Here is a 27668-nt window from a genome sequence, read left to right as displayed (position 1 = left end):
CGCTCTATTTTGTGGTTTGTAAGAGCGACCAGCAATAGAGCTACCCTATTGAGGTTGTTCCTCAGTTGGCCGACACACCATGGCCGCAGCCATGTCTACTGCTCTGTTTTGTTTGTTACGCCTTACTTGAACTTCTTCATCAGACTCCTCATCTTCTCGTCTCATTTGCGCCCATTTTGCTTCCAATTTGGAATTGGATGAGGACCCCTTGTTAGAATCTGAAGAGGATCCAAAGTTGGAACTCATTGCAAACTTGAATTGAAAGAGATTGAATTCAAAGTTGTGTGAATTATAGCCCAATATACACCTTATATATAGCAAAAGAAAATTTCAAATCCAACGGCTAGCTGACGTCAGCATGATGTCAGATACTAACGGCTAGCTGACGTCACTTAGTCGTTGGATTTAAATTTAAGTTGTAGTTTTTAAATAATAAATTTTGTTTGGCCCTCGGTTGGAGACGGTTTTTTGTTACAGGGCTAAAACAAGCCCTATGGCCCTTCGACCCTTGATTGGAAACGGAGGCAAATATGATCGTGTACTGTTCATTAAAATATTAATTTCTTTGAGGTCCAGAGGACTAAAATGAGCCATCTGGCCAGCCCTCGGTTGGAGATGGCTTTAGCCCTCTGGCCCTCCAAGATATTAATATTTTAATGAACAGTACATGACCATATTTACCTCAGTCTCTAACCGAGGGCCAAAGGGTCAGATGGCTAGTTTTAGCCCTGTCACAAAAAACCGTCTCCAACCGAGGGCCATATGGTCAAACATAATTTATTATTTAAATTTAAAAACTACAACAACTTAAATTTAAAAACAACAACTTAAATTTAAAAACTACAACTAAAATTCAAAAACGACAAATTAAATTTAAAAACTACAAATTAAATTCGAAAACAACATTAACTTAAATTTAAAAACTACAACAACTTAAATTTAATAACTATAATCAACATCATCTTCATCATCCGCCATCGTAGGAGTATAATTAGAGGTAAACAACTACCGTCGGCTCATAATTTCCTTTTTTTTTTTCTATCAAAATAGGCCTTACTCATTGGATTGTAATTTGAAGTGTTCATTTCCATATTCTTATCATATATCTCTTTTTGTATTTGTTTGGCCCGTTCTTCATGCCTACACTTCCTTTCTTCTGCATCAAGGGCATTTTGCTCCGCCAATAATCGCAATGAGGCCACCACTTCATGTTGAGTAGCATAATCATCATTTGCCTTGCCTTTTTCCTTCAACCTTCGCGCCTTGTTTCGTCTCATAGCCCTAGGTATGGAACCTTCACCCGAAGATGAATTTTCTACCCTTGTTTGTTGAATGGTTGGAGATCCATCTTCATCCATATCTGTAGCTAAAGATGTAGTTCTGAACACAAACGTAGGAGCTATCTGTGGTGGATCTTCAAATAACACCCACCCTCTAGGTATTTATAGAAAAAAAAATAAATTTTTTTTTTAAAGGCCCAAAAAAACCTAAAATTAAAAAATTAAAAAAATTTGAATCCAACGGTAACTGGCACCAGCTAGCAACGGCTAGCTGACGTCAGCTAGTCGTTAGATTCAAAATTCTTTTTAAGAATTCCTATCGGTTATAACCGACAGTAATACATTTATAGTAAATATAATAAATGTATTCCTGTTGGTTATAACCGACATGATTAATTAGTTTTCTGGCCAGCCCTTAGCCCTCCAACCATTTCAAATTCCGTGGGGCCCTCTCAGATTCCACAAGTCCTCTGACCTAGCTCTTGGTTGGAAACAGTTTTTGGGCTATTTTCGACCATTTGACCATTTGAACCATTCAATTGGAGATGGCTTAAGCTTAGCATACCCGACAGGTCATCAGTCAAGCTTTCCTTGAAACTACCATTCTCATCATCTTTGAACTTGTTGAATATAGCTGCTAAGAAAAAGAAAATAATATTAGTCCGTGGTCCATGACATGTCAGGAGAAAAATTAGGACAAACATGTCGTTTGTAAGATATTTTTTCGCAAATTAAGAAAATTGAGATTAGTGAGAGTTGCCATCTACTGAAGTTTCTCTTCACATGCATACATAGTAATCTTTGTTCACCTACCACATGGAGCGTTATATCCATGTTGTCGTGGTATCCGAAAACCAAGAGCAACATTATATAGATCGCCATAATTGTCGCCGTGGTAGTCAAATATTGTAGCATGCAGATTATCCAGTGCTTCTTCGATTTCTCTCTCAAAATGGTATGCCACGCCAAGGCGCTGAATAATATCAATTAACTTAAGTTGATGTGAAAAGTCACATGCAATAGTTGTGAATATTTTCTCCTCACTGCTTCTTTGAGTTGCTCAACTTGGTGTTGAATGTCGGCACAAGTCCTCTGCCAAAACAAAATAATTAATAAAATGACAAAAAAATAATGTAACTAACGTTCTCTTGTAAAAATTATATATGTTAACAATTTGTGTTACAAAATGTTAAATAAAATTGCAATGTACATGCGATAGAAAATATTGAAATCTTCATACACGCATGATGATGAATTATAATTACAATTTCTTGAGAGTCGTCATAATTGATGAATTGATCCCTCCAAATGCTTGGGTGATAATATATTGAAGGCCGAACAATTTCACTTTCATTTTGTGATGAAGCTGCTGAACCTTGTTCCATTGTGCTTTCCATGCTTTCTTTCTGTAGCTTTAAGATTGCTATGCAAGTATGACGAACCATACTTAGACAAGTATATATGTAGGCAGTACAGTAAACATCAAATCCATCAACTCGTAAAGGAAATTTTTTTTAAAAACAACAATTCACACTTTCACGTTTTCTTCACAATTGGATAGACGGAGCGTAAAGCTAGGTTTGATAAACAAAAAAAAAACTGAGGACTTTTTAGTGTTTGATTTTTGTTTTTTTTTCCGAAACGTTTTAGCGTTTGATAAACATGCTAAAGCTAGGTTTTTTCGATTGAGGGTGAAATGAAGTCACCGAAGCAGTATAAAAATAAGCTTGTTATTCCAAAACTCGGGTGAACAATGCATTCAATGAATTTTTCAAAATGGTCATATCTGTCGTCTAAACCACATATTTAGTGTGTTGAATCAATTTTACCCTCTTTTTTTCTCTTTATCGTATCTATCTATCGTCTAAACCACATATTTAGTGTGTTGAATCAATCTTTGCCACACCACACCAGTAGCCACTTGACCACTATGACTCGTCACTACTGCTAGAGGGGGTGGTGGTGGTGTGCACAAGCACAGGGCACAAGGCCCCAAATTTCTGAGTGCCCCAAAATTTTTGATCCTCCTATATATTACATTTAAGTTCTAATAAAAAAATTTTAACTAAAAAGAAAAATCATCATCTTATGATTTTATCTATATTACAATTGATTAAGTGAAGCATACGCTTAATATATTAATTTTTTTTGGGTAAATTACAAAAAACTACCCTAACTATTGATGTCACGACACTTTCATAGCTCATCTTTTAAAATTGACAATGTCATACCTCATCTTACAATTTTGTGCCAATATCAGACATCCGTCAGTTTTTCTGTTAATTTCTCCTTTAAGTGCTGACGTTGCTAAAGACGGGACCCATTTTTTATTAAAAAATTAATTAAATATTAAAAATTTAAAAACAAAAAACCAAAAAAAATCCATCAACCCGTGTCCCCCTCCCCATATCCCCTTCTTTCCCACCCAACCCTCTCTCTCTTTCTCCTCTCTCCTCTTTCTCTTTTCTCTCCCTGCAACTTGCATCCTTAAAATCCCAAAACCCTGAAACCTTTCCCACTCGTCCCTCCCTCAAACTTCCTCTCCGATCCCACCGACGACAACCTTACACCTAGCATTGACTCCAGCGATAACAACCACGACCCCCAATCGCCCCCAAACCCTAACTCTAGCCACAACCTCCACAACATTCCCTTATCCTCCTCGCCCCCGGAGTTTGCCCCACTGGCGCCCTGCTCGCCTCTATCGCTCTTCCATGTCTGCTTTAACCAAGACCAAGCCTGCTTCGCTGTAGGGATGAACTACGGGTTCTGAATCTACAACTACTACCCGTTATGCGAGCTCTTCCGCCGCAACCTCGACAACGGGGGCGGAATTGGCGTCGTCGAGATGCTATTTCGTTGAGACGATCACGAACCCCAAGGGGCTGTGCACGATGTCACAGGTGGCAGGGTCGCTAGTGCTGGTGTGCCCTGGCCTGCAAAATGGCAGGTTAGGGTGAAGCATTACAGGTCGGGTGGGAAGGTTTTCAGGGTTTTGGGATTTTAGGGATGCAGGTTGTAGGGAGAGAGAAGAGAGAGAGGGTTGGGTGAGAAAGAAGGGGATCTGAGGAAGGGGGACACAGGTTGATGGGGTTTTTTTGGTTTTTTGTTTTTGTTTTTTATTTTTTATTTTTAATATTTAATTTATTTTTTAATAAAAAATAGGTCCCGTCTCTAGCCACGTCAACACTTAACAGAGAAATTAACATAAAAACTGACGGAGGTCTAACATTGGCACAAATTCGTAAGATGAGGTATGACATTGTCAATTTTAAAAGATAAGGTATGAAAGTGTCGTGACATCAATAGTTAAGGTAGTTTTTTGTCATTTACCCTAATTTTTTACTTTTCTCGAGCAATAAAAAACATGTGTATTACTTTCTTACATTTTTTTAAACGATAAAAACCTAACTTGTGTATTACTTTCTTCAACAAACATGAGCACTTCTGTATCTCTCTTTCAGTCGTACTCTATTGTTTTATGGATGAACCCTGAATCATGATTTCATGATAATTGAAAATTATTCAATTAATATAAGTGAGATGTTGATTTCAATTAAGTTTGAATATTGATTATTGAACTCTGAATGATTATATTCTATGATTTTTTGAAATAATAAAGGGGGTATTTTAATTAAATTCGGATACAGCCCAAAATATCAAAGACGACCCTGGCTGCTACCTGACCAGACCTAACACCCCACCGCGATCCGACCCCCCAACCAACCATCCAATAAGCCTGACGGTACTTGCTGTTTACATGACCGACCGTACCACAACCCAAAATATTTTCTATTTTTTTGCTAATGTGTGGCTAGAAACCTGCCGACATGGATAGAAAAGCAAATTACAAAATTGTGGGGCCCTAGGCCATCTCCGGTCCAACCCCCCCGCCAGCCGTCGACCTCCCTGCCTGATCATCCGGGTAGTTTTCTGGAAAAAAAAATCGTCAACTAGTAGCAAGTGAACAATTGCTTTTAAGTTTATAAAGCCGTTGTTCAATGCTAAATGTTAAAAAGTTAATAATATAAAATTGATATGTGGACCGATGAGTCAAGGAGAAAAGAAAAGAGAGAAGATGGTTCTAGAAAATTAGTAGATTGAGTTTTTTCCATGATAAAAAATATTAAATAGAATAAATTTTTAATAATAAAATATTCAAAATTGATTAACATAGAGACGTTTTAGAGATGAAAAATTATAAAGTAGTTTTCAACACTGTTCATATGTTAAACTAGAAAAAAATTAACAAAATTGTTGAAGATCATCTAATATGGTGAATTAAAATTTTCTTGATTGGATTCTGCAAAAAAACAAATCTAATGATAAAACAAACGTTATTTTTCAGGGAGGAAACTGTTGTTTGCATTTAAAAAAAAAAAAAAATCATTTTGCACTCTTTTTAAGTGTATTTTCTTTAAAATATTAAAATTTTAAAATATAAAAGAAGAATTTTAAAGTGCTAATAATATTTTTTTTTTCTTATCTTAGCCAAATTTTATATTGATGCTGGCAAAATTTGAGTGAATAAAAATAATTTGGACTTTATTTACAAATATTCACCTTCAATCTGGCGAGTATTACAATTAATTTCATTGAATTGAATAATCATACGTAGATAACTGCATAATTAAACGATTTCCCACCATTTAGTTGTTTTTCAAAAGGAGGTGGATTGTCTACCCTTTCATTTCCATACTCTACTCTCCTTATGTCCTTCTGTTTATGTAGTCACAGTTAAGCTACGTTAACATTTTATATTCCTATTACTTTTTGTTTTATTATTTATATAAAAAATTAATATAAAATATTGACGTGGCTTAACCGTGACCATATATCACGAAAAAATACAAAGAGAGTTTGGAAATAGGAGGGCAGATAATCCATCTTCTTTTCAAAATGGCCATAAAGCCATTATCTTCTGTATCAAAATGTGAGGGAAGGCAAGGGCAAAAAAGTCATTGCACAAAATTTAAATTCCAAAACCCACCGACTGACGACGACCCGGAAAAACATGTTGGAAAAACAGAAACCTGCGTGCCATCAGAGGACAGAGTCGGAGGAGGAAGGAGGAGGGCGATGGAGACACAAAATTAAAAGAAATTGCTTTTGGTTGGTTGGTTGGTTTGGGAATTTCCGACGTTTCCGATTCTCCCGCTAATTTCGTTTACCCGAATTTTCCGGTCACCCGGTCGTGTTATGCAAAGCTATATGTAAGCTCACACACACCCTTCTCTTTTTCTCTCTCCGTCTCTCTCTCTCTGCCTTTTGAATCTCCTCCCTGTTGGCTCTCTCTCTCTCTCTCCCCCCCCCCCCCTGTGTTCCGACATTTTCCGACGTTTGGATTATATTTTTCTAAAAACTCCCCTGTTTCATTTCCTCTTCAGGGTGAGTTTCCATTTTTTGTGTTTTTTTAGATATCCCTTTTGCCTTTTACTATTTATGCCTTATTTTTCTCAAATATCTTCCACAAGTCTCTGATTCTCGGAAAAGGTATTGTCTTTCGATTTTTAGCTCCAATTCTCAATTGGGATTTTGTTGAATCTTGGTTTTCTTATCTGGGCTTAATGCAATTTTAATCACCCCTGATTATGTAAGATTTAATTTGGTGATTAGCGTTGATAAATTTGCAAACTTTCGGTAGCATGTTCATATCTTGCTAATATTTGTTTAGAGTTTTAAATTGGTTGCTGAATTATGTGAGTTAGGACATTGAACTAGGTGTGGTTGGATATATTGTGATGAAGAAATGATTGGTTTTTGTGTTTGGGGTAGGCTTTTCGATATTTTGGACTGTCAAAGAAGGGGAGTTCAAGCTTAAGATTCGCGGTCGAAAGTGCAGGATGGGAAGGGTAAAGCTAAAGATTAAGAGGTTGGAGAATACAAATGGGCGTCAAGCAACATATGCTAAAAGGAAGAACGGCATCATGAAAAAGGCTAATGAATTATCTATACTTTGCGACATTGACATTGTCCTTCTCATGTTTTCGCCGACTGGAAAACCTTCTTTGTGCAGTGGCAAACGCAGGTATGTATCTACAACTGTACATTCATTCTAATATAGTAACAAATTAAAGAATTTATAGCCTGTTTAGATGATGGTATGTAAAGACGCGCACAAGGTTTTTGTGTTTGCGTTTGAAAACTATGCAGGTTTATCAGATTAAGCTTTTTAGTTAATTGAAGCAGTTGATTTGGGGGGATATGTTTCATGTGTAAGGCACCTTAATTCATTAGTAAAGAATTAGTAAGGAACTTAGAATTCTTTAGATCACGTGACCTACCCTAATGTTTTAATTGTTTTCTGTTAATTCTGAACAAATCTGATTGCTCTATTCTTAAATGGAGGTTAGTATCTTTGGCATATTGGTAACGGGGGCTGTATGACGATAATGCACTTGCATTTATATCATCAAGTGTCTATGAACTTTTGTTTTGTGTGCATCCGTCTGTAAGAATATAACCTTTCGCTGGGAATCAATCACCATTGTCATCAGTAACTCGGCCTTTTCTTTTATCTTGTTGAGTTTAGTAGCATCGAAGAGGTTATAGCGAAGTTTGCTCAGCTTACTCCACAGGAAAGAGCTAAAAGGTAATTTCTTCGCTCAAAGAAACAATCATGTATCTGAATTTAAGTTTCAAAGTATCCTATCTAAATTTATTTTCTTTGGATTCTAACAGGAAATTGGAAAGCCTTGAAGTGAGTCCCCTTTGATAACCTTGTATTTATTTATTAATGATGTTATTGTTCTCTTTTTTTTTTCTTTTCGGATATTACCTAGATACTACTACTGCTGTCTCTTACTTAATTTTCTGTTTTCTTGTTGAAAGTGTAGGCACTGAAGAAAACATTCAAGAAGTTGGATCATGATGTTAATATACAAGAATTTTTGGGTACAAGGTACACAAGCTAACACACGGGGTTAAAATTTTGTCAGAAATCATGGAATTACAATTAATATGTTTTCTTTTCTTTTTGTTTCAGTTCTCAAACGATTGAGGTAAGAATGCAAACCCATATTTCCAGTGTGATATTTCACCATTCGAGTCTCTTGGTCTTTAACTTTTCATTGTTGCATGCTTTTTATATTCCTCTCTCTCGCTCTCTCTCTCTCTCTCTCTCTCTTTTCGACAGGACCTGAGTAACCAGTCTAGCTTATTGCAAGCCCAACTTTCCGAAATAAAAAAGAGACTAAGGTGAATACCTGAAAATTTGGGTTGGAGAGCCATATTTTACGTTTCATTAATTTATGTTCCAGTGAAATTTTACTATGGTATATGCCCCCTTAAACAAATGCTTTTCCAATCTTGAATTCTGCAGCTGCTGGACTAGCCCTGATAAGATCAACAGTGTAGAACAGTTGGGCCAAATGGAAGATTCACTTAGAGAATCGCTTAACCAGATTCGAACACATAAGGTATCCTCTGCATCCAAGTGTAGGTTAAATAGGTTTCATATGAAGAAATTTAGTGTATATACCCGCCCGATGTTAGAATTCTTGCGCTTGACAGGGTCGAAACTATGAAGTGTTCTCATTGTCTGGTTCAAAATTTTAAAATTTTTTAAAATTATCTGATTATTGTAATTGGCCTAGCTCTCCAATATTATATGCTACTGAAATGTTACCACTGATAATTGGAAGTTGCGGAAACGATGTACTGCCTTAGACTGTAGCAATTTAGAATTTGATTACTTATTAAATTTGGGAATGTATGTGAATAGTAGTGAGTATGACATCATTGGAGTTTTAGCAAGAAAGCGTTGACAATTACATACAAATGAGGAGTGTATAATTTTCTGAGTATCCTTTCTCTGTAGTTTTCAAGTGACCTTGTGCTACCTTTAGTTCTGATGCTACTGCACCTCTTGATACTATGCAATCTAATTTTCCATTGGCAGGAAAATTTACAAAAGCAGCAAATTATGTCGTTAGAATGCACTAGTCAGGTAAAGCATTGCTTCTTTTCTGTTACAAGAAACTTTTTTAAGGTGTTATTTACTTACTGATATTGGCAAACATAATATCTTTATGGTTCTCATCTTGCAGTTCCAAAATGGGTTGCATATACCCTTCAGCATGAATGCTGAGCAACAGTTCCAACCTTTGTCATGGATTCCTACTAATGAAAGCCGACATATGGTTTTACCTGAGGACACGACCTTGCTTCCGCATAGGTGGGTGATTGTTCAGAAGTACATACTAGCTCTCCTAGGAAGTTTTGTTGTGTAAGATGAAAATATAGTTGAAAAGAAAAGCAACATGTTCTATGATGAGATGAAGTTCATTATAACATAGAACATTAAATGGCTCCTTCATCTATTTCTTTGTTAATTAAAAAAAACTGTGAAATTCATCTAATGGTGGATTGCTTTATCTTGTAAGTGTTACTCACTGGAAGAATTTCCTGTCATAGGGACATGGAATGCTCAGCAAGTTCCTCCTTTGGGAGTTATTCCGGTTACCTTGGCACAGGAAAAAGTCCAGAGATTTCAACTTCTGAACAAGAAAACGGTATTCTTAATGACTTGAGCAGAACCGCACCACTGAGGCTACAGCTGGGTGGGCAATTTCCCTATCTGCCGTACAATCTTAATATGATGACTGATACGAAATTCCAACCACCGGCAGAAATGAGTCCTCAAGAAAACCCTGTTGAGTATCATGTTAATGGAAGCTTTGAAGCTCCTAGACCTGAGTTTTACCCTACTCAGCATAGTTGGGCTTCTACATCTGGTCCTTGTGCGGTTACCATGTTTGACGAGCATTTATATTCCCAGGTCAGTTTTTCTTCCCAGATCTTCTCAATTAATTTTTCTTGCTTGTTACTAGCATGGCTTCCTTTGCTGTATATGGCTGAAGTAGCAAATTACCTTGCATGAAAACTAGACATTGCATTTTATAATATTGCTTTCTCTATGTATATTATACTGTAATGTGATTGTCCATTCAGCTAAAATGTAGTTCAATTTATTTTTCTTTGGAGATAAACTGCAGAGTCAATTGTTTTCCTCCCCGTTGCGTAACCTGACTTATTCTACCTTAGAAAGCATTTCTGTATTCCGTTGACAAACTGAAGTACATTCTCTGTATTGCAAATTTGCAATATTTTGTCATACTAATTCAAAGGTTTACTTCTCTGTATTGTATTGAAACCATCTCTTTTGCTTGATGCAGCAGACAAACTGAAGTCCATGGGTGATTTTGTCGTTCATCCACCGATGGGGAGTTGCTGGAGAAATCTGCTCGAATGCTTGAAAAACCTACTCATCCATCAAGGTTTTTGTGGTCATTATATATTTTTTTGTCGTGGTAAAATATAAGGCAACCACCGAGTGTACAGCGCAGGTTCAACGCATAAACGGCCCTGTCATAGTCATTAGTACCCTTGCGGAAGGAACGACGGTGCTGATGCCCGAAGAATGAAGCACCAAACCTCCAACGAGAGATCAATTATACGTTCATTATATATAGAAATATAGGTGTTCGGTTGAGTTTTTTTTGCTCCCTCCTCACCCCCATGTCTTGGCTGTCAAGTTTTCTAGCGGCAGTTTAGGACATTGCCTTCCCTTGCTTCCCCTCTCAGTAATCTGAGCTGTAAATAAAAGTACATATAACAATATACAAAAAACATAACATATTGGGAAAAAAAAATTACAATTCCATTTTTTTTGTGTGTAAATTAATGTCCACTATTTCTTGTTGCTGTCTTAGACACTGGAAAACATCAGTTGGAACCACAAGGCAACTATCTGCAGAATAATGTCCTACACGTGCAAAAGGCCATGCTAAATCTTCTCTTCTTCGTTCGTGCCAATTTTACAGACGTCCCTGGAGGGACATGGTTTCGGTTTACACTTTTTAAAGCGTGAAAATTATAAACTAGAAATTAAAGTCTAGAATCCAAAAATACATATTGACCGCTATCATTGCATGTGAGTCTCATGTATATTAGTAAGTACGGGAATGTTTTATTGATATAAAAGTATACGTGTTCTATTCAATACACATGAACCGCTACAATTCCATGTTGCTGTCTGTCGAGTGTCGATACACACTGCAAAACATTTAACTGGAACCACACAAAAAAAAGTTTCCTTTATGTGGAGTTTCCTGCGTAGGTTTTCTCTGTGGTAAGTCTTTTGTTGCTAACTGGTATGAATCTTTGAGGCAATCTATTTTGAAAGGGACATGGAAAGCAAGGGGACAATGGACGAGACATCGAAATTTTAAGATGAAATCTTTACGGAAGATTTTTTACTCCAATTCATGTAACGTTGTACAACACCAACCAAATTATCAGTCCCACCACTCAAAATTTCTGGTCACAGATTTATTATATTTGCCTTGTGAAAATAGCTAGATTTACGGTTGTTAATCTCATGTCTTGTGAAATAACTTTGGTTTACTGTATCTTGTTTTGGGGGGCTGTAATGTAAAGGATAGAAGAAAGTATCTCAGTAGGGCAGCCTAACCGCATGATTGATCGGGTCACACTCACAACGGAATGTGCCCTCTTACGTTAGGGTACCATCCGCCTCACGTAGTTACAAATTCTCAGTGAATGATAATATTACTCCTTGTGAGTGGCTAACCAGCTAGCGAGCTACGTAATCATGCTTTCCTACTAGATTTCCTCTCTAAATATCATGACGTTATGTCTTATGTTGGCCCTTTTGGTTTAGGCTGTTTGGTTGGGTTAGATTCACTATTTGCTACCCGTGTTGATTATAGATAGCAGGCCCGTACCCATAGATTCATGGTTTTTCTCTCATTTCCATAGTTTGAATTGAGTGCTACGAGCACACAAAACTCTAATCAACTGGTGTAACCCATATTTTTATGTGCAAAAAAAAATTGGAGCTCTTAATTTATGTGAAAGAAAAATCAGAATTTTTTGTTTGTGTGAAGTACGTTAGCGGGATGAGTTAATAAAGACGGTCGAATTCGAGTTTTAGTGGTTTGAATTGATTAATCTTTACGCCCCCAACAGTCCAGATTAGATCTCTGTCCGAATTATTATATTGAAAAAAGCACAAATTAGATAAAAAATAATTGATTGTTTGTTAAAGGAGAAATAAATGGGAAGCAAGGAATAATAAATTAGCAAATCCATTACTTAGTAGAAAATGGAAAATTTACATTTAGTCTTCAATATTCAAATATAACAACCAAGGACAATACTGAATTACTGATCAGCCTCGGCAGATTTACAACAATGCCCCTCCAAAGCAAGCCAGAATGCGAATGGCGGGTGGTCAAAGTCCACAACCTCTGCCAACTTCCGCTTTTACAATTACCGCAGAAGTAAAAAATACAATACCCAAGAAGGAGTCAGAGTTCCCAAAGATGGTAGGGTACCCTACACCTAAGACACATATAACTTAAAAATTAAAATTTGATGGGAGAGAGCCCTTTTAAAATAAGCCCTTCTCACTTTTGACCGCAGAGGCCAACGACCTTGACTCAACGACTCAGAATACTAACTAATATCTTAGTACACTTAAGAGTCATACTAATCTTAATTAAGATTTAATACTCAGTATATATATTTAATGACCTAGGAAATGGGTAAGGATAGAGGGTAAATTAGATGGCGGGGTGGGGGGTGACCTAGCGGAATTGGGCACCACTGTAGGTCTGCCCAAAGGACCACCCGGCTGGGGCAGCATTGTACGACACAACAGTACGGCCGTCACTGGTTGTGACCTTGAAAGAGAGGGCTTGGCCGTTGAGGTAGCTGTTGGATTGCCAGTTTTGCCCCCAGTTTCTGGACATTGCTTGCCAGCCGGATCTGGACCCCTTGATGGAAACAGAGTGCACATCACCGGCACCACCAACGTTTGTGATGAGGACCAGGTTGAAGTAGGAGTGACCGTTGATTGTGAATCTGATGCCTCCCCTTCTCCTGCAGGGTACCCTACAAACCCCCAACAAAATAAAATTAGAAAAGTATTCCAAACTTCTGTGACTCATTAAGGGGCAAAAAAAAAAAAAAATCCCCCATCCATATGCATGTCATTCTCCAAACAAAATTTTCGTTGTGAAATTCCTTTAATGCCCTTTTCATTTAAAAGTCTGGATTTTGTTAAAATTCAAAAAAATTAACAAAACTAATGAAAATGATTTGAAAACTTTAAGTTTTAATGATAAAAACAAAATAAAAGATAAGTGAATGATATCAGAATTGATTTTTTAGTGTAAAAATATGATTTTTCGTTAAATTAAATAGTACCGTAGCTTTTTGTTAAAACTGCCAAAAAAATTAGCAATTTTCAGAAATAACCCACAACAAAATTAGTGATTTTTTGGGATAAAGTTTGGATCTTTATCTATGAAACGTTGAAATTTCAGTAGGTTTTACCTTCTGTAGGACACAGGCACAACTCCGGCTTTGTATTGGGCAATGTGCTGGAAGATAGGCTGAGAGAGGTCGAAGTGGTGCTGGGGAGGGTTGCACCAGCCGCCGGCATTGTTGGGGAGGGCGTTGTTTGGCGGGCAGAAATTGGTGGCGGTGACCACAATGGAGCCGGGCAGGCACCACTTGGGGTCGTTCACACACCTAATCTCGTAGCAAGATCCGCACCCCAGCCCATTGTTGAACAGAGCAGTGCTCAGGGCCGCCGTGTTGGTTCCGTACCCCTGGCTGTAGAGGTTGCCGTACCCACAAGCTCCGCCTTCAGAAACAAAATCCCAAAAATTCACATAGGTCAGAGAGTGCTTAAATTTGATAACAGGAAGTAAAAATGGAATCTTTTTTAGTTTTGGTGCATACCCATTGTGCCAGAAGCGTCACCGCCGCCGTAGAAAGTGGCGCGAGCGTTAACCCACCCTCCGCCGTAAGCATGCGCAGAGGCCACCAACATTGCAAGAATACCCACCAAGAAAAACCCAGATGGAAAAGCCATTTTCCTGCACACATAAGTAAAACCATTCAGCATTTTATGTAACAATGCATCATTTTGTTTGTTATTTCTAACTAAAAAGGGAAATGAGAGAGAGAGAGAGAGAGAGAGAGAGAGAGAGAGAGAGAGAGAGGACAAGATTATTACATTTGGATTGGAAACGAATGAGATTTGGAAAAAAACAGGGGAGAGGAAATGCGAGGAGGCAGATGAGTGAGGAATGTGGGAGGGGGTTTGGGGGGATTATATAGAACTTTGGGGGTAAGGGGTAGGGTTGTTTAGCCACCATGACCAGTGGGTCACTGACAGACTTTTTTAAAAAAAATATTAATTTTCTGTTAAGTTTTTTAGAGGGGACCATAAACTGCTAGGGGGCTAACTGGTTTTGAAATAGTTAAAAACACGACCTTTTGAGGTGGAAGGGCAGTTTTGAAGGACAAAGCGTGTGGTTTTGTGGGGGAAATTTCCCAAATGCAAATGAGAGATGGCCCTTTTTTGGGGGTTTGACAGATGATGATTCTATAGAATCCATATCCTCGCATGCAAGCATTGCCCATTTGCTGCAAATACCCTTTTCCCTCCTTTATGCTTCTCTCTGCTTTTACTTTTCCTCTTTTTTTCATTATTTAGATTATTATTATTCTTTTATCTAAACGATTTTTAAACTAATTTAGTTTCTGAAAATTGAGATTCGAACTTAGGTAGAAATGTGCTAGCAAACCGCCCTATGCCAACAAGTATAGTTCACATCTAGCTTAATCTGTTATGGGAGAGGAAAAGAGATTCAAACTCAAACGCAAGAGAGCGAATTGACTGTTATTAACCGATTAAAAATGAAATAATATAGATTTATTAAGATATATTAATTCACTCCGAAAAGCCCTTACTCACCACAACAACCATTTGAAAACAGCTTAAAGAGTTTTGGTGAACTGGGTTTTCTTGCTGCGGACAGAATCGCTCTTACCTAACAGAAAGCTTCCAACTTTATTTAGATTATTGCATAATTGAATGTGCATGAATAAAAATTTGCAGGGCTGATTTTATTTCTGCACCACAAGCACAACTCTGCTGTCCCACCCACGAGAGAGAGAGAGAGACTGAGAAATGTGTTGTGTCTGTGTCCCTCTTGTTTCTCTGCAATGGCACACATTGAGACACATGTCTCACACAGTTAGAGAAGCTTTTAATTACACAGCCGTTTATTAGGACTTGGAGCAGGAAAGGAGGAATTCAATTCCCAAATCTTTTCTGGTAAACGAATTGAATGAGCATTTTTGACCCATGAATCCATGAGAATTTCATCCTTCTTCATTAAATGGCATCTCTTCTCTGTAACAATTAAAAAAAAAATCATGAACAATTTACATGAAACAAATTCATTATTATCGAGATGTTTTGATATAATAAATGTGACGTTACGTAACCGAGGACTGGTTATATATAATTTTTATTGTAGTTATATATTAAATTACTGTAATCTTCCTTTCGTTTTCATGTGAATAGGTTGGGTTACAACAGAGGATGATTCTGTCAAATCATAACAGGAAGAAAATCTGAAAAAAAACAAAGCAAAAGGTCCACGTACACATGCAGAAGCACATGGGTGATGACATTTTTAGCTGCTTACGTGTCTTCTAGTTGAACAAGACCTCCATCTAATTAAATTAATTCCCAACTTTTTATTTATTTATTTTCTTTACTTGCTTCCACTTCAAGACTGTACTTTCCTTTGCCTCTCAAATGTGATTAACAAATCATACGAATATCGTTAGACAAAAGAATTACAAAATAAAAATGTTAATCGCAACTAAGTGAACAAAAATGTGCAGCCATCGGTGAACCCATGGATGGAGGCCGCATATACCTATTAGGGCAGCTGTTCCCACTCAACTTTTTTTATTTTGAAAAATGTACTAATTAAAACTACAAATTACTTATATATATATTCATAAATGAAGTCTCATTCCATACACAACACAACATACGCTCTCACGTCCTATACTTTTCTTATCCTTACACCCTTCCGAGCCATGTAAAATTTTCATTAGCTAATGGTTTACAACTTTACCATTCTAAACACCAGTTACCCAAAATCATGTTGTTGGACAATAATTTAATATATTGTATCAAAATTTTAATTTAATCTCATGGCTCCGTCCAGGATGCATCGTTACGGTAGATGCAAGTATTCTTTTAGGTTGCTTTTTCAATACAACAATATTTAACTCGAAATGGGGTGCGTGGGTAAGCAACAATATGATCTAACCATAACTAGATATTGATAATCGTCATCTAATATGAACTAAATTTGAGACCTTACACAAGTAAAAGTGAATACTATAGTCGATAACGCCAATGCCTTAATTTAAAAAGAAAAACACACATGGTGGTTGTTGTTTGACTTATGAAATTAACACAAGTGACAAACCTGTGAGCGGCTTCTAACTATGGGTCTGTTATTTTACTCCAACATTTTCCTCTGATATTTAATTAATGGTGGTTGCTAATCACATAATCTAAACACAAGATCTTAAATCTTGATTATTATTAATAAGATAAGATTTGCATGGAATACGACAACGTCTTGAGTACAGCTTGGTTGGCGAAATATTAATAAGACCATGATTCTCGGCATTAGTGTTTTAATCATCTTAACTAGTGTCCAAATTACGGAGTAGAAAATTGAGGTCTTGTACGTAATTCATGGTAGCAGCAGTAACCATGCTCATTGACTTCAAAAGTTTTATTTTTTACACGCTATCTCTCATATTGTACGGCTTCATTATCATGTGTACCGTTCACAAAAACAAAAGAAAATTGGCAATTTGAGGCAAGTTTAATCGTAATTGAGATGAGTTTTAATGGAGGATGTTTCGAGTTTGATTCGCACGGATGAGAACATGCAAAGTTCAGTTGTTTGACATATATGCATTAGGTGTGTCAATGATAGTATTCCCACGTCGGTGAGAGACAAAAAAATACAAGTGCTTATAAGAGGTTGAACTACTTTCCATATTATCATTGGTTTTATAATGAAATCTCAACTTCTTTATGGGATCAGAACAAGTTGGCTCACGTGAGAAGCTCAACGGTCACATGGGTTCCACGATACGTCATTTGTATTGTCCACGTGTTAGGCTTGAAAATTCACCATATGTGAGAGAAGTGTGTAAGAATGTGAGGACAAAGTGCCACATCGATGAGGAACCAAACCATACAAGGCTTTATAAGAGGCTGGACTACTTATCATATTGCGAATTAATTTATGGTGGAACCTTGCGACTAACTTTTAATTTAATCTTTTTTATTACGCGTATTAAAATATAATATTTGAATTTTTTTTTCCACATATTAAAATATAGGACAATCTATATTAAATTTTAAGGTTGAAAATTTAAATACAGAACACCAAATAAAATGCAAATGCTTTTAATCAACTAAATTATACGCATTGAAGAACAATTTAGAATATAGATTATCGTGTTTGATTGCGGTAAAAGTAACATTCTTGGCACTGGCTAACTTACTTTAACTACGTGGATTTTTCAACATACGTGCCGATTGTCTGGTGAAAGAGACTCATTGAGGCCTTTAACGGCGCCAAATTGCAGCAGCTGCACATGCAATTGTTTGGCTTATTGTCCTTTTTTCAAAACCCATTTGGCTTCTCTCCGATTCTCCTTTTTAATTTTTTGTTTTCTCATAGATTTTTCCACTCAGAACCATTAAATTATAAAACCCAGATGAAAATAACACAACATTGAAACAGACAACGCATTTCAAAATCGAATCTGATATGCAAAAATTGCACTGCAATTTGTCTAAAATTTGAGACACTTTCGTAGATATCAAAACATACAGTCGTAATATTTGATTTAACGATTTAATTTAAAAATGAACGACATAACTGACACGTATCACTTAGACTGCTTCTAGGATCTTCAAAATTACACTACAAAATCCTTTATCAGATTTACTATATCTGAAAATTGAAAGTTCAACGGCCAATAACCAACTTGTCGTTGAGATATGTCCAAATGAAATAGTCCCTCAGTCCAAGTTGCTTTTTCAACTGTGCCCTTTTGTGTAAGATTCCATCTGGACCGTCCATGGTCCCAAGTATTTCTGACCACTATCAAAAGGTGATGGCGTTCTACATTTTGTAACCTTTTCTGTTTTCTCACACCTTTCACTGTTTCGAAGGGGTTCACCGCCTTCTGTGGCCCCTCCTGTCTAAGTTCGGGATTTGATACTCTGCACCCAGCAAGGCTGCAACCACAAGTCAAATACATCGACGCAAATTCTTTAGGTGTTATGCCCGTACTTCGGATGTCTTGATTGTTAAATCTTAATGTTCGTGATGAAACCATCCATCATACATGATCGTCTGAACAATGTCGAAACATTAGATGTGCAATATTAAGCCCGAGTTTTTGTTAATTACTCAATTATCTACAATCTAAACGGTTAGAAAACTACAAACACATATAATAAGTAAACCTTTTGTAAGTTCATATTGAATAAATTTTGGATTCATAAATCATTGCAGTACACACGAACAATTTGACATGCGAACGCTATCTTTATAGTTGATTAGTAAAACTTTATTGCTATGACAGTTTTAGACTGAAGATAGTAGAGAGGATCAATAAATTTATCATTTTGCAGTATATAAAAATCTGCATGTCCTGATAAGTTGTAGCTATTCTTCGTCTTACCAATGATTTTATACCTTTACGATAAAATTTCAACTTTCTGTGCAGAACACCTAATCTTTACTTGCATGGTAGTGTTTTCTCCTGGAACAGTATAAGAATCTGTTAAAAGGGAATTAAAGATTTGATTAGATTGCAGCAAGTGCTAATTATATACCCCGTGAGGATGACTGTAATTAGCAACTCCTCCTAATTAATCTCTATATTGATGTCTTGTCTCACCTCTTTTGTTGTGCTTGTTAAAAGTGATCATCACATGCTAATCATATGGAGCAATCTCCAGCACAAAGATATGATCAATCAATAACTAATCACCACCAACATATGGTCGTCCAGCAATCAAACAAAAAAACAAAAACAAAAAACTGTTTCCCGCAATAGAATTCCTCCAGTTGGAATGAACAAAAATTAAAAAATTAAAAATAAAATAAAGAACGGTGGAGAAGTTGTAATTTTGAAGATATTTTTCAGTGTGAGAACACGACAAATATACGCCATATGTTTTGAATGTTGTTCTCTTATTACAAGCTGAGTTTGCACGGGGATGTTGGGGGAGGGGGAATAAAGCCCCAGGACATTAATTTCTCTAGAATCAGAAGCAGAAGCAGAAGGAGGCAGGCACGAATTAGGGAATGTGAGGAGGAGAGCAAGCCCGTGAATCGAAGATATATATCTTTTGTGGCAGATTGGCTTTTCTCAGAACTGCTTTTCTTTTTTTGCTCTTTTCTTTTATGTTTTAAACTGCCTTACAGTTATAGGTTAACCAACCCAACTACTTCTAGGATTCTGTCTTCCATAGCACTGCGCCAGTAAAAGCACTTCCCAACTACCCAATGGAGATTTGGTGAAGTGCTTTCAAAGTTTAGGGTTGATGGGGAAAAAGTTTTGAGTGTTTCTTCATTCCATAACGGGAAGAAGAGTAAAAATGATTGTCCTTCTAGTTTTGTAATTTGATGAATGTAAAATTACGCAACCAAAATAAGTTTCAAAATTTTGAACCCTGATTAACCAATGATTGTGTTTTGTATGTTATATCTGAAACTACTTTAAACTTTTTTATTTGTAACAACTAAAATACAACTTGCGTATCACATTATTTTTTGGTGTTATTATTGAAAGAAACGTTGATGTCCAGTGATATTGCAGAAAGAAGAAAATGTTACCGACACTAATTATGTTTAAGATTTGCATAGATCCTCTCGTTACAACCTTTAATGATGGATCACTTAACTTTTTCATTAGAATAAACCATAAAAGGTTATGGATACCCATTTGTGAATACCGTATCTTGATGGAATAAATTCGACGATTGGAACTATTCAAATATTCATTTGAAGATTACTCCTAAAAAAATCATGTGAATTGAAGATTGTTTAATCATCTAAACGAATAAAATAAACTGATAGTTCATCATAAATATGTTACTTGGTAGCTACACCGTCGATTTGTTCTATGCATTTGAATGACGTGATATATCTCCTATTGAAATGAATTTTTTGTAGGAGTAACTTTCAGATAAAAGTTAAGAACTTTCATATGAAAGTCAAGAAATTAAACTATTCCAATTATAAAATTTATACTGTCAAGATACGTTTTTCACAAGGATGAAATGAGTTCATCCCCTAGGAGAGGAATGCAAGTTACATATGCAAAAGTTTGTATTGGATCTTGATTTGAATTTTAAATTAGTGTAAGACAGGTTCGGAGTCAAATGACTACACATTATTCCCCTTTGGGTCATGCATGTCCCATAGTTCAAATATGCATGGAAATCTATTGGATACTTTTATGTTACGTGACCCCTCACTATCACAAATTCACAATGGTCATTTCTAAGTACTACGTCATGTAAGATTATGAGTATGAAACAGATACAAGAACTAGTTGTAGTGTTTGAGATTGATATGGAAAAGTCTTGGTTAAAACTATTTAGGTTATCCTTATTGTTTTAGGATAACAGAGTTGAGAGAAGTTCTAATTGGTTTTGGAAAAGAACTTAGTGTTGGAACTTCATGAGGTCTCGTAATTCCTTATGGTTTGTATGAGCTTGAATCTCAGTCCAATTTTGATAGGGAATGGACAGAGGAGCACTATATATTTATGGTTGAAACCACTGCTCTAGCTATACCAGTTTATGTTGTTCTAAGTCCTATTGATTAGAGAAGCTATTGTGATTGTAAAAGAGGAGAAGGTTCGAACACAAAGGCTGCAATGGCTTCTTCATCAGGATCAAACAATGCATGTATGTTCTAAAAGGTTTTGGTTCTTAAGTCTGTTAAATGCAAAATTTAGACTAGGTGTGATTCAATTGGATGAATTCTTGTTTCTTGGATAAGTTGTTGCGATTTTATTCTTACATGTCATACATATATTGTACCCGTGAAGAAAAACTTTGTAATGAATATTATTAGATTTCAGCAAGCAATTTACATTCTGAATGTTTGGTTTAGGTTAGATTCCAGCTTATCGAACCTAATATTTAAGTTATCCAGCTTCCAACTTCTAGTCACGTAATCTTTTTGTTGAAAAATTGGTTTGAAGTATAGAATCTTGGGTTAATAGCATTTAAAACTATCATTTTCGAGTCCATTTGTTTCTACAAAACCTGAGTCATGTTGCACAAACATGACCTAAATCGATGTGATGGTTAACCACACATTAGTTCCAATTTTCAGCGTTGGAATATTTACTCAACCGGCCTCCTTTGGTTTTAGATCACACTGCTAGCTAGAACTAACTCTGATGAACTCATCCAAAATGGGTCTAATTCGAGCACCTGTTTAAGATCATAAAAACCGTATAGCCATGTCAAAGGTTCCATGACATAAACCATGAACTTGCATTCAGAACTTTACGGAAAGAAACCCTAAGCAACTGACATATACAATACGCAAATTAATCCGATCATAAATATGATTAGTTGTTTTTGTTTGTGGTTAGTTGTGAGAAGCAATTGTCTTACTTAGGGTTAAGTATGGCCCATCACCTTCTCGACACTATCAGTCCAAAAATCCACTCTCAATCGTTCCGGAAGAATTTTTGCGTATCCTGGACTTATGGGCAAAAAGCGTCTTTATTGCAATCTGTACTACTTAATCAGTTGCTTTATTTTTTGTACCAACAGTTAAGATATGTTTTACCCTAGCTACTTGCTGCACAAAAAACTAAATCACAAGCTTCCTTGGTTAACGTAATAATCATATGATTAACAATTTTGTATAGAAATTTCATTTTCTTGGTTCTCTTATATTGTGATGCTCTCTCTCGTTCCTTAATTAATATATGTGTCAATTCATAATTTGCAGGTAACGAAACATATATAGCTCCATAAGTGTAAGAAGTTAAATAGTATTTGTTGTAAAATGGATAGAAAATGAGGAGAAAATATATTTTTCTAGATTTCATTCGAAGCAATATAACATACATCTTTCCCCCATCGTACGCAAGCAACAACGTGGGGGTTCCATCACGTGTGTACGTAGAGTCACACTTGCATTCACCGACGCACGTGCTTGTACTTCTAGTTCTACGTCCCCTGCAATTGCACGTGCCCAACTGGTCAACTTTAAACTTTCAGGGCCCACTGAAGGTTTTGTGCTAAGGCACCCCAGCCGATGCACTTAAGCTTCTCTTTTTTCATTTTTTAATTTTTTTGTCAAGAGATTGATCGATACGTGTAAACACTAGAATAAAACTTTTAGAGTCTTACATTAACTGTAGATAAAAATATAGAACTCCTCTCTACTATAAAGAGAGACCATTCTCCCACAATTAAGCTTCTTCTGATCTAAGATTCATTAATCTATTATTAGAACTCACTAATGATAATTATGCTTAAATCTTTGTATCATGTAAACTCTAGATTATTAATGAAAACTCATCTACCCTCGTGGACGTAGCTCGAGCTAGTGTGAATCACGTATGCCCTGTGTTTGTTTCCCCGTCTCTTATTTCTTTGCATATTACATTCACTTGATGACCGAACAATAATTTGATATCGAACTTGTTATTTAAGAGAGTCAAATTTAAGACCTATCACTTAAAAATAGACAAAAATACAACCAAATTATATTGTTAATGACGATATATGTATAGTTGATGGTTCAAGTTGGAGTACAATATTCAACCATTACTTTAACTATCAATTAAAAAAAAATTGCTTGGACGTTTGAATTTCATATTTTTGAAACGTTTGGAACAAGTTTTCTGTTTAGGTGTGGAGAAGGGAACATATCCACATGCAATTAATAAGAATTTCATTTTAAATAAAAGAAAAAAGCTTGGAGTTTTACCATTCTTGAATTTCTTTCTAATTGGTCAATGTCTTGCAATGGATTAAGCCCATATTATGATGGATATAGATTAACTATCTCACAGTAATGGCTGCTAAATTAGGAGGGACTCTATCACCACCACCAGTAGCTGGCAAAATGGTCCTACACCTTGAAATACAGAGTAAGAAATTTAGGAGGGCACATGGATGCAGTATGTCATAGCATCACGCGTGGAAGGCCTCACTTGGAACGGAAAGTAAAAAGTAAAAAAGGCTAACTAAAGTACGAGATTTTCTAATATGGAGTTGCATATTAAACTCTTCTTTCATTGGGCGTATGTCATGCATATAATGATCATAGAGTTTTCAATTCGAATAATTGGGTTGTCTAAACATGACAAAAAAAAATGGTAAAAAAAATGCTAATTTGCATAAAATGCATTGCCCTATTAAGTTTTATCTATACTCTTCTTAAAGATCGAGATTTGATCTACAATTGTTGATACATATTTTGTTAGAATTTCTCTGTCCCACATCGGTCAGAAGGCTTGAGAACAAGCCCTTTAAATAGAATTATCCCACTTTAACTAACACCAAGACATTTTGTATTAAAACACCACGCCTGACGGATTGAGCAGGTGACCAAGTGGGGACAGTATCGGTGTTGTTAGAGTGAGCCCATGGCCCGTCTACCTGAAATTTAAGATATTTCTCGTATTTAAGAAGAAAGCATATTAAAAGTTAACGTTGATATGCATATTTGTTGGAAAAAAAAAATATCTAGATCCTTGCTAGATTAGGATTCTCCATGTATCAAGATAACCATTAAAATCGAGACATTGAGAAAAGAATTTTCGGAAAGGATAAATATGAGTGAGCGTGACATGGGTGTGACTGTCCGAATGGAACTTTTTATGTGACAACAATGGTGTATGAGTTTGATATATGAGAGAGAAGAAGAAAACCCTATTTCACTGCTAATTGAATCCAGCTCGGCACCAAATGAAAAAGAAAAAAAAAGACGATAATAAAAAAGGTAAAAATCGATTGAACGACAACATGCAAGGTCACCCACTAAAACGTGGTACAGAGTTTGAAGACGTGCCTCAATGACAAGGTGATGAGCTTTGGAACCCCTAAACAAAAGCAAACCCACTTATTACGAACTATTTTTTAGTTTTAAGGCTCAACCAATGAATACGAAGACATCTCACATCACAGTTTGAAAGAGAGACATATAAAACAAGAATGTTGAAAACATTAAATAGTGATGTCTGAAAGATATCACGTGTCGTCATGGGTTTCATGAGACGGGCGATTGCTAGGACTCGAAGAGAAGAGAGTGAAGTTTGGTTGGGCAGATCAATTACTTTGTTAGGAAACAATCCCACATGAAAGAGTCCATCATGTGGAGCACTATAAGTTTTTGATTAGGACTTCCTCTTAACTCTCAACTGATAAAGTTCTTCATGCACGCTTGTTCTAAATTGGACCCCCCCTCACATGCAGCTCACCTTAATTGTTACTTTCGGGTTGTGGACTCCTATGTTTTTGTGTCAAACTTCATTACAAAAATACTTAAGGGAGCAAAACCCTAATCTTTTGTTATTAAATTTAAACAGCCTGGAACTGGTATAATTACCTTATCAGATAACTAGTTAAAGAACATGCAGGGCATGCAGCTTAGGCACTGACTCGATCGGCCAAATATATCGGGGTGGGCTGAGCCTTCTAAGTGGTAGGTTTAGTTATCAGATTAAGCTACGCGCTAAGCTATTAATGGATGATATTTCACAATTTCACGTGCGTTTTTGCATGCTCGAGCTAGATCCAGGAGAGATTTTTTTATGTAAAATACTACGTATCATTATATATTGAAGAGACACTTGAAAAAAAAAAAAAACATCCTCCGATTACATAATGACATGTAGGGTTCTGACTGGTGTTTCGAACCTATTTTCGTCCTTACCCCTTTTGTCAAGTTAAACCAACATGCATGCAACCTAATACCTAATTAAAGTTTTTACTTTTGTCTCAGAAAAATACTTTCTTCTTAACCTTATTCCATTCAGTTTGAGCGCCAACTGAATTTGACTTGCAAGAAAACAAGCACTTGTAATTTATAAAGTCGTTCAAAAGAAAGAAAAAAAAAAGTGACACATCTGTCATGATGAAGCTTTGTTATATTTTCACGAATTAAGCTAATCAAATAAGTTGAATAGAGACTTCGCATTACTATTGCCGGCTGCGAAAAGATAAGTTTATGGATAACTAGAACACTAGATTCAGACATGACAAGATGCTCCCACAAATTGAGAGAGATGGTGGAAACTAACCAAATTGTACATTCTTTGACAAGTTCAAAATCTTAGCCATACTTTATCACTCCCATTTGGAAAACGAAATTACGTCAGTTAGTCAAGGCAAGGGCGAAGCTAGAAATAACGTTCATGTGGGCACAACTAAACAATGACGTAGCACTAAATATATTTTTCAATCTTAAGTGAGATATTTTGCTAAACACTTGGTCAACCCATCCCCATTGTGTTCTTTGCTTAGCATACATCCTCACACCTTGTGCCATTTTAACTGTATCTTTAGGTTTAGTATTGTTATGGTGAACAAGTGGATAAATTATATATTTACAGGATTGGAAGGTCAAATTTATTAGATGTAAAGGAGGAGATAATTCTTCTTCGTGAGTTGTCAGAATCAACTCTACAACTAAATATTTTTGTGTTATATCTGTCTCCTAGTGGTTTTGGACGAGGAGTGAGTGATAGAGTTGGTGGTGATGGTTAGTTGATTATTATTCACTATACTTTGATTCGATGTCGTATTGAGCGACGGAAGGTGGCTACGATTTAAGAGGAACCATGATTATTCCTCATACCACCTTTTTTAGGCCAAAACTTGAGGGGGGCACGTGCGCCCCTTCAGCCCTTAGTAAGATTCGCACCTAGGTCAAGGTAGTATTTTATCCCCTTCACTAAAATTTAAATCACTGACATTGTAAATTAAAGTAACTTAAAATATCGTATTGTAAAATAAAAATATTAAGTGGTTAGGTCAGCTTGTTAATGCGCTCAAGTTTGAATTATCCATCTTATAAATTATAGTAATTTAGAACAATATATTATAAACCTAAATACTTAGCCTATGGGCCTATAATCTAGTCACAATCGCAATACTATCTAAAATCTTTGTAGGAGTAAATAGGGCTTGTTATCTGATTGAGGTAAATTGATAAACAAGTTAAAGATAAACATCTGACCAAAAAAGATAAACAAGGAAAAGGAGCATAACATGGCTACAATAGGCTGGTGGGTGAAAGTTCCATTTGTGATGATCCAAACATGGCCCAGTTGCAGAAATAGTGACAGCTGATATGGTTCCAAGAGAAGGAAGAAGGAAAAAGAACAAAACATCCGGGCATGGTGGCATATTCTGCATGCATTTGTCTGGGGCAAACCCGACTCAGCACATGATATTGTGGGGAAGAAGAAGAAGAAGAAGATCATGGTCCCCCCCATCGTGGTCCTCCAATTATGAAAACCCTAGGGCCGCGCAGAAAATATTCCACTACCCCAATGGTAAAAAAAATCAATGGCTAGGGAAAATTGTTCCCACTTGGGTAAAATTATAATTTACTATCTTTACAAAATAATTTATGTGGTGGAGGTGGCCAAGAAATCTGACCCCTGAACAGAAACCTGGTCCAGAAAATGGTTATTTTCAATAAGGATATGATAAAGTTTTTGCAGCAGCATATTAGGTCCTTTCGATATATGCATGCAAATTTCAAGATATGTAGAGGACCATATTTGACAGTGAAACTGTATGTTTTAATATGTGCACGTTAATATGTTACGTTGCAGACTTGCAGTCCCCGCACAACTTAAATCCAATTTCTTTTTCTTTTTCCCATTATCTTTGTTCTTGTTTCTACTCTGCTAAAAAAAGGCAAACTCAAGTCAAAAAGGCTCTTTGTTTTGTGAGAGTTGGAAGAGAAACGTTTATGGAACGAAGCTTTACTTTGCAAAAAAATTGTTTCTTCAACTCGAATTCGAGATTTTTTGGTCAGAAAGAAACAACATTTCCGTTTGTACTCTATTAAATTACATAATTCGAATATTACCAAGAAAATAAAAAAAGATGGATTTGTATATAGGATAGCACCATGTGATGTGAGTGAGTGAGTGACAGCAGCTAATATGTCTACTACCATGCCAAGTGAATAAAAATCTTTTCAAATATCAACCAAGTACTTTCAACTTTTTTGTGTAGAAGATGTTGTGCATAATAAGAGAATCTTGGTTCATGTTGCTTGACCATGTAGTTTGTTTATTTAAAATCGACACATCGTCTATATATTGATGTTATCAACACTTTCATACATGAGTGTCAAAATTGTGTCCATATAAGTGTCAGTGGAAGTATAGACAATGTAACAATGCTTGTTTACATGATCGGCAAGACTCTTAATCAGGCCG

General features: G+C 36.2%; 2 protein-coding genes across 2 annotated transcripts; one reads left to right on the top strand and one right to left on the bottom strand.

Annotated features, from left to right (window-relative positions):
• Nucleotides 1-7055: 7055 nt before the first annotated feature.
• On the top strand, nucleotides 7056-11017 carry LOC137732514 (agamous-like MADS-box protein AGL30). Its single transcript, XM_068471836.1, has 11 exons — nucleotides 7056-7308; nucleotides 7813-7872; nucleotides 7962-7980; nucleotides 8117-8181; nucleotides 8266-8281; nucleotides 8416-8477; nucleotides 8602-8698; nucleotides 9181-9228; nucleotides 9329-9456; nucleotides 9696-10059; nucleotides 10457-11017. Exons 1-11 carry the CDS (start codon nucleotides 7124-7126, stop codon nucleotides 10466-10468), a joined length of 1056 nt encoding a protein of 351 aa, XP_068327937.1. The 5' UTR covers nucleotides 7056-7123; the 3' UTR covers nucleotides 10469-11017.
• Nucleotides 11018-12375: 1358 nt separating this feature from the next.
• On the bottom strand, nucleotides 12376-14375 carry LOC137732065 (expansin-A10). Its single transcript, XM_068471360.1, has 4 exons — nucleotides 14332-14375; nucleotides 14055-14191; nucleotides 13644-13956; nucleotides 12376-13199 (listed from the first exon to the last, which is right to left on the bottom strand). Coding segments are annotated over exons 1-4 (759 nt in total). The 5' UTR covers nucleotides 14334-14375; the 3' UTR covers nucleotides 12376-12892.
• Between the last annotated feature and the right edge of the window lie 13293 nt (nucleotides 14376-27668).

This window comes from Pyrus communis, chromosome 4, assembly GCF_963583255.1.
Source record: "Pyrus communis chromosome 4, drPyrComm1.1, whole genome shotgun sequence".
NCBI lineage: Eukaryota > Viridiplantae > Streptophyta > Magnoliopsida > Rosales > Rosaceae > Pyrus > Pyrus communis.
This window is presented reverse-complemented; position numbering and strand designations above follow the sequence as displayed.

What these genes read in the sequence shown, in the direction of transcription:
- LOC137732065 (XM_068471360.1), bottom strand. An exon ending in TGACGCTTCTGGCACAATGG is followed by an intron (nt 13,957 to 14,054) that starts GTATGCACCAAA and finishes TTGTTTCTGAAG; the next exon opens with GCGGAGCTTGTGGGTACGGC. An exon ending in GTGCCTGTGTCCTACAGAAG is followed by an intron (nt 13,200 to 13,643) that starts GTAAAACCTACT and finishes GGGGGTTTGTAG; the next exon opens with GGTACCCTGCAGGAGAAGGG.
- LOC137732514 (XM_068471836.1), top strand. Translation starts at nt 7,124, where the DNA reads ATGGGAAGGGTAAAGCTAAAGATTAAGAGGTTGGAGAATACAAATGGG. An exon ending in ACCAGATTCGAACACATAAG is followed by an intron (nt 8,699 to 9,180) that starts GTATCCTCTGCA and finishes TTCCATTGGCAG; the next exon opens with GAAAATTTACAAAAGCAGCA. An exon ending in ACGACCTTGCTTCCGCATAG is followed by an intron (nt 9,457 to 9,695) that starts GTGGGTGATTGT and finishes TTCCTGTCATAG; the next exon opens with GGACATGGAATGCTCAGCAA.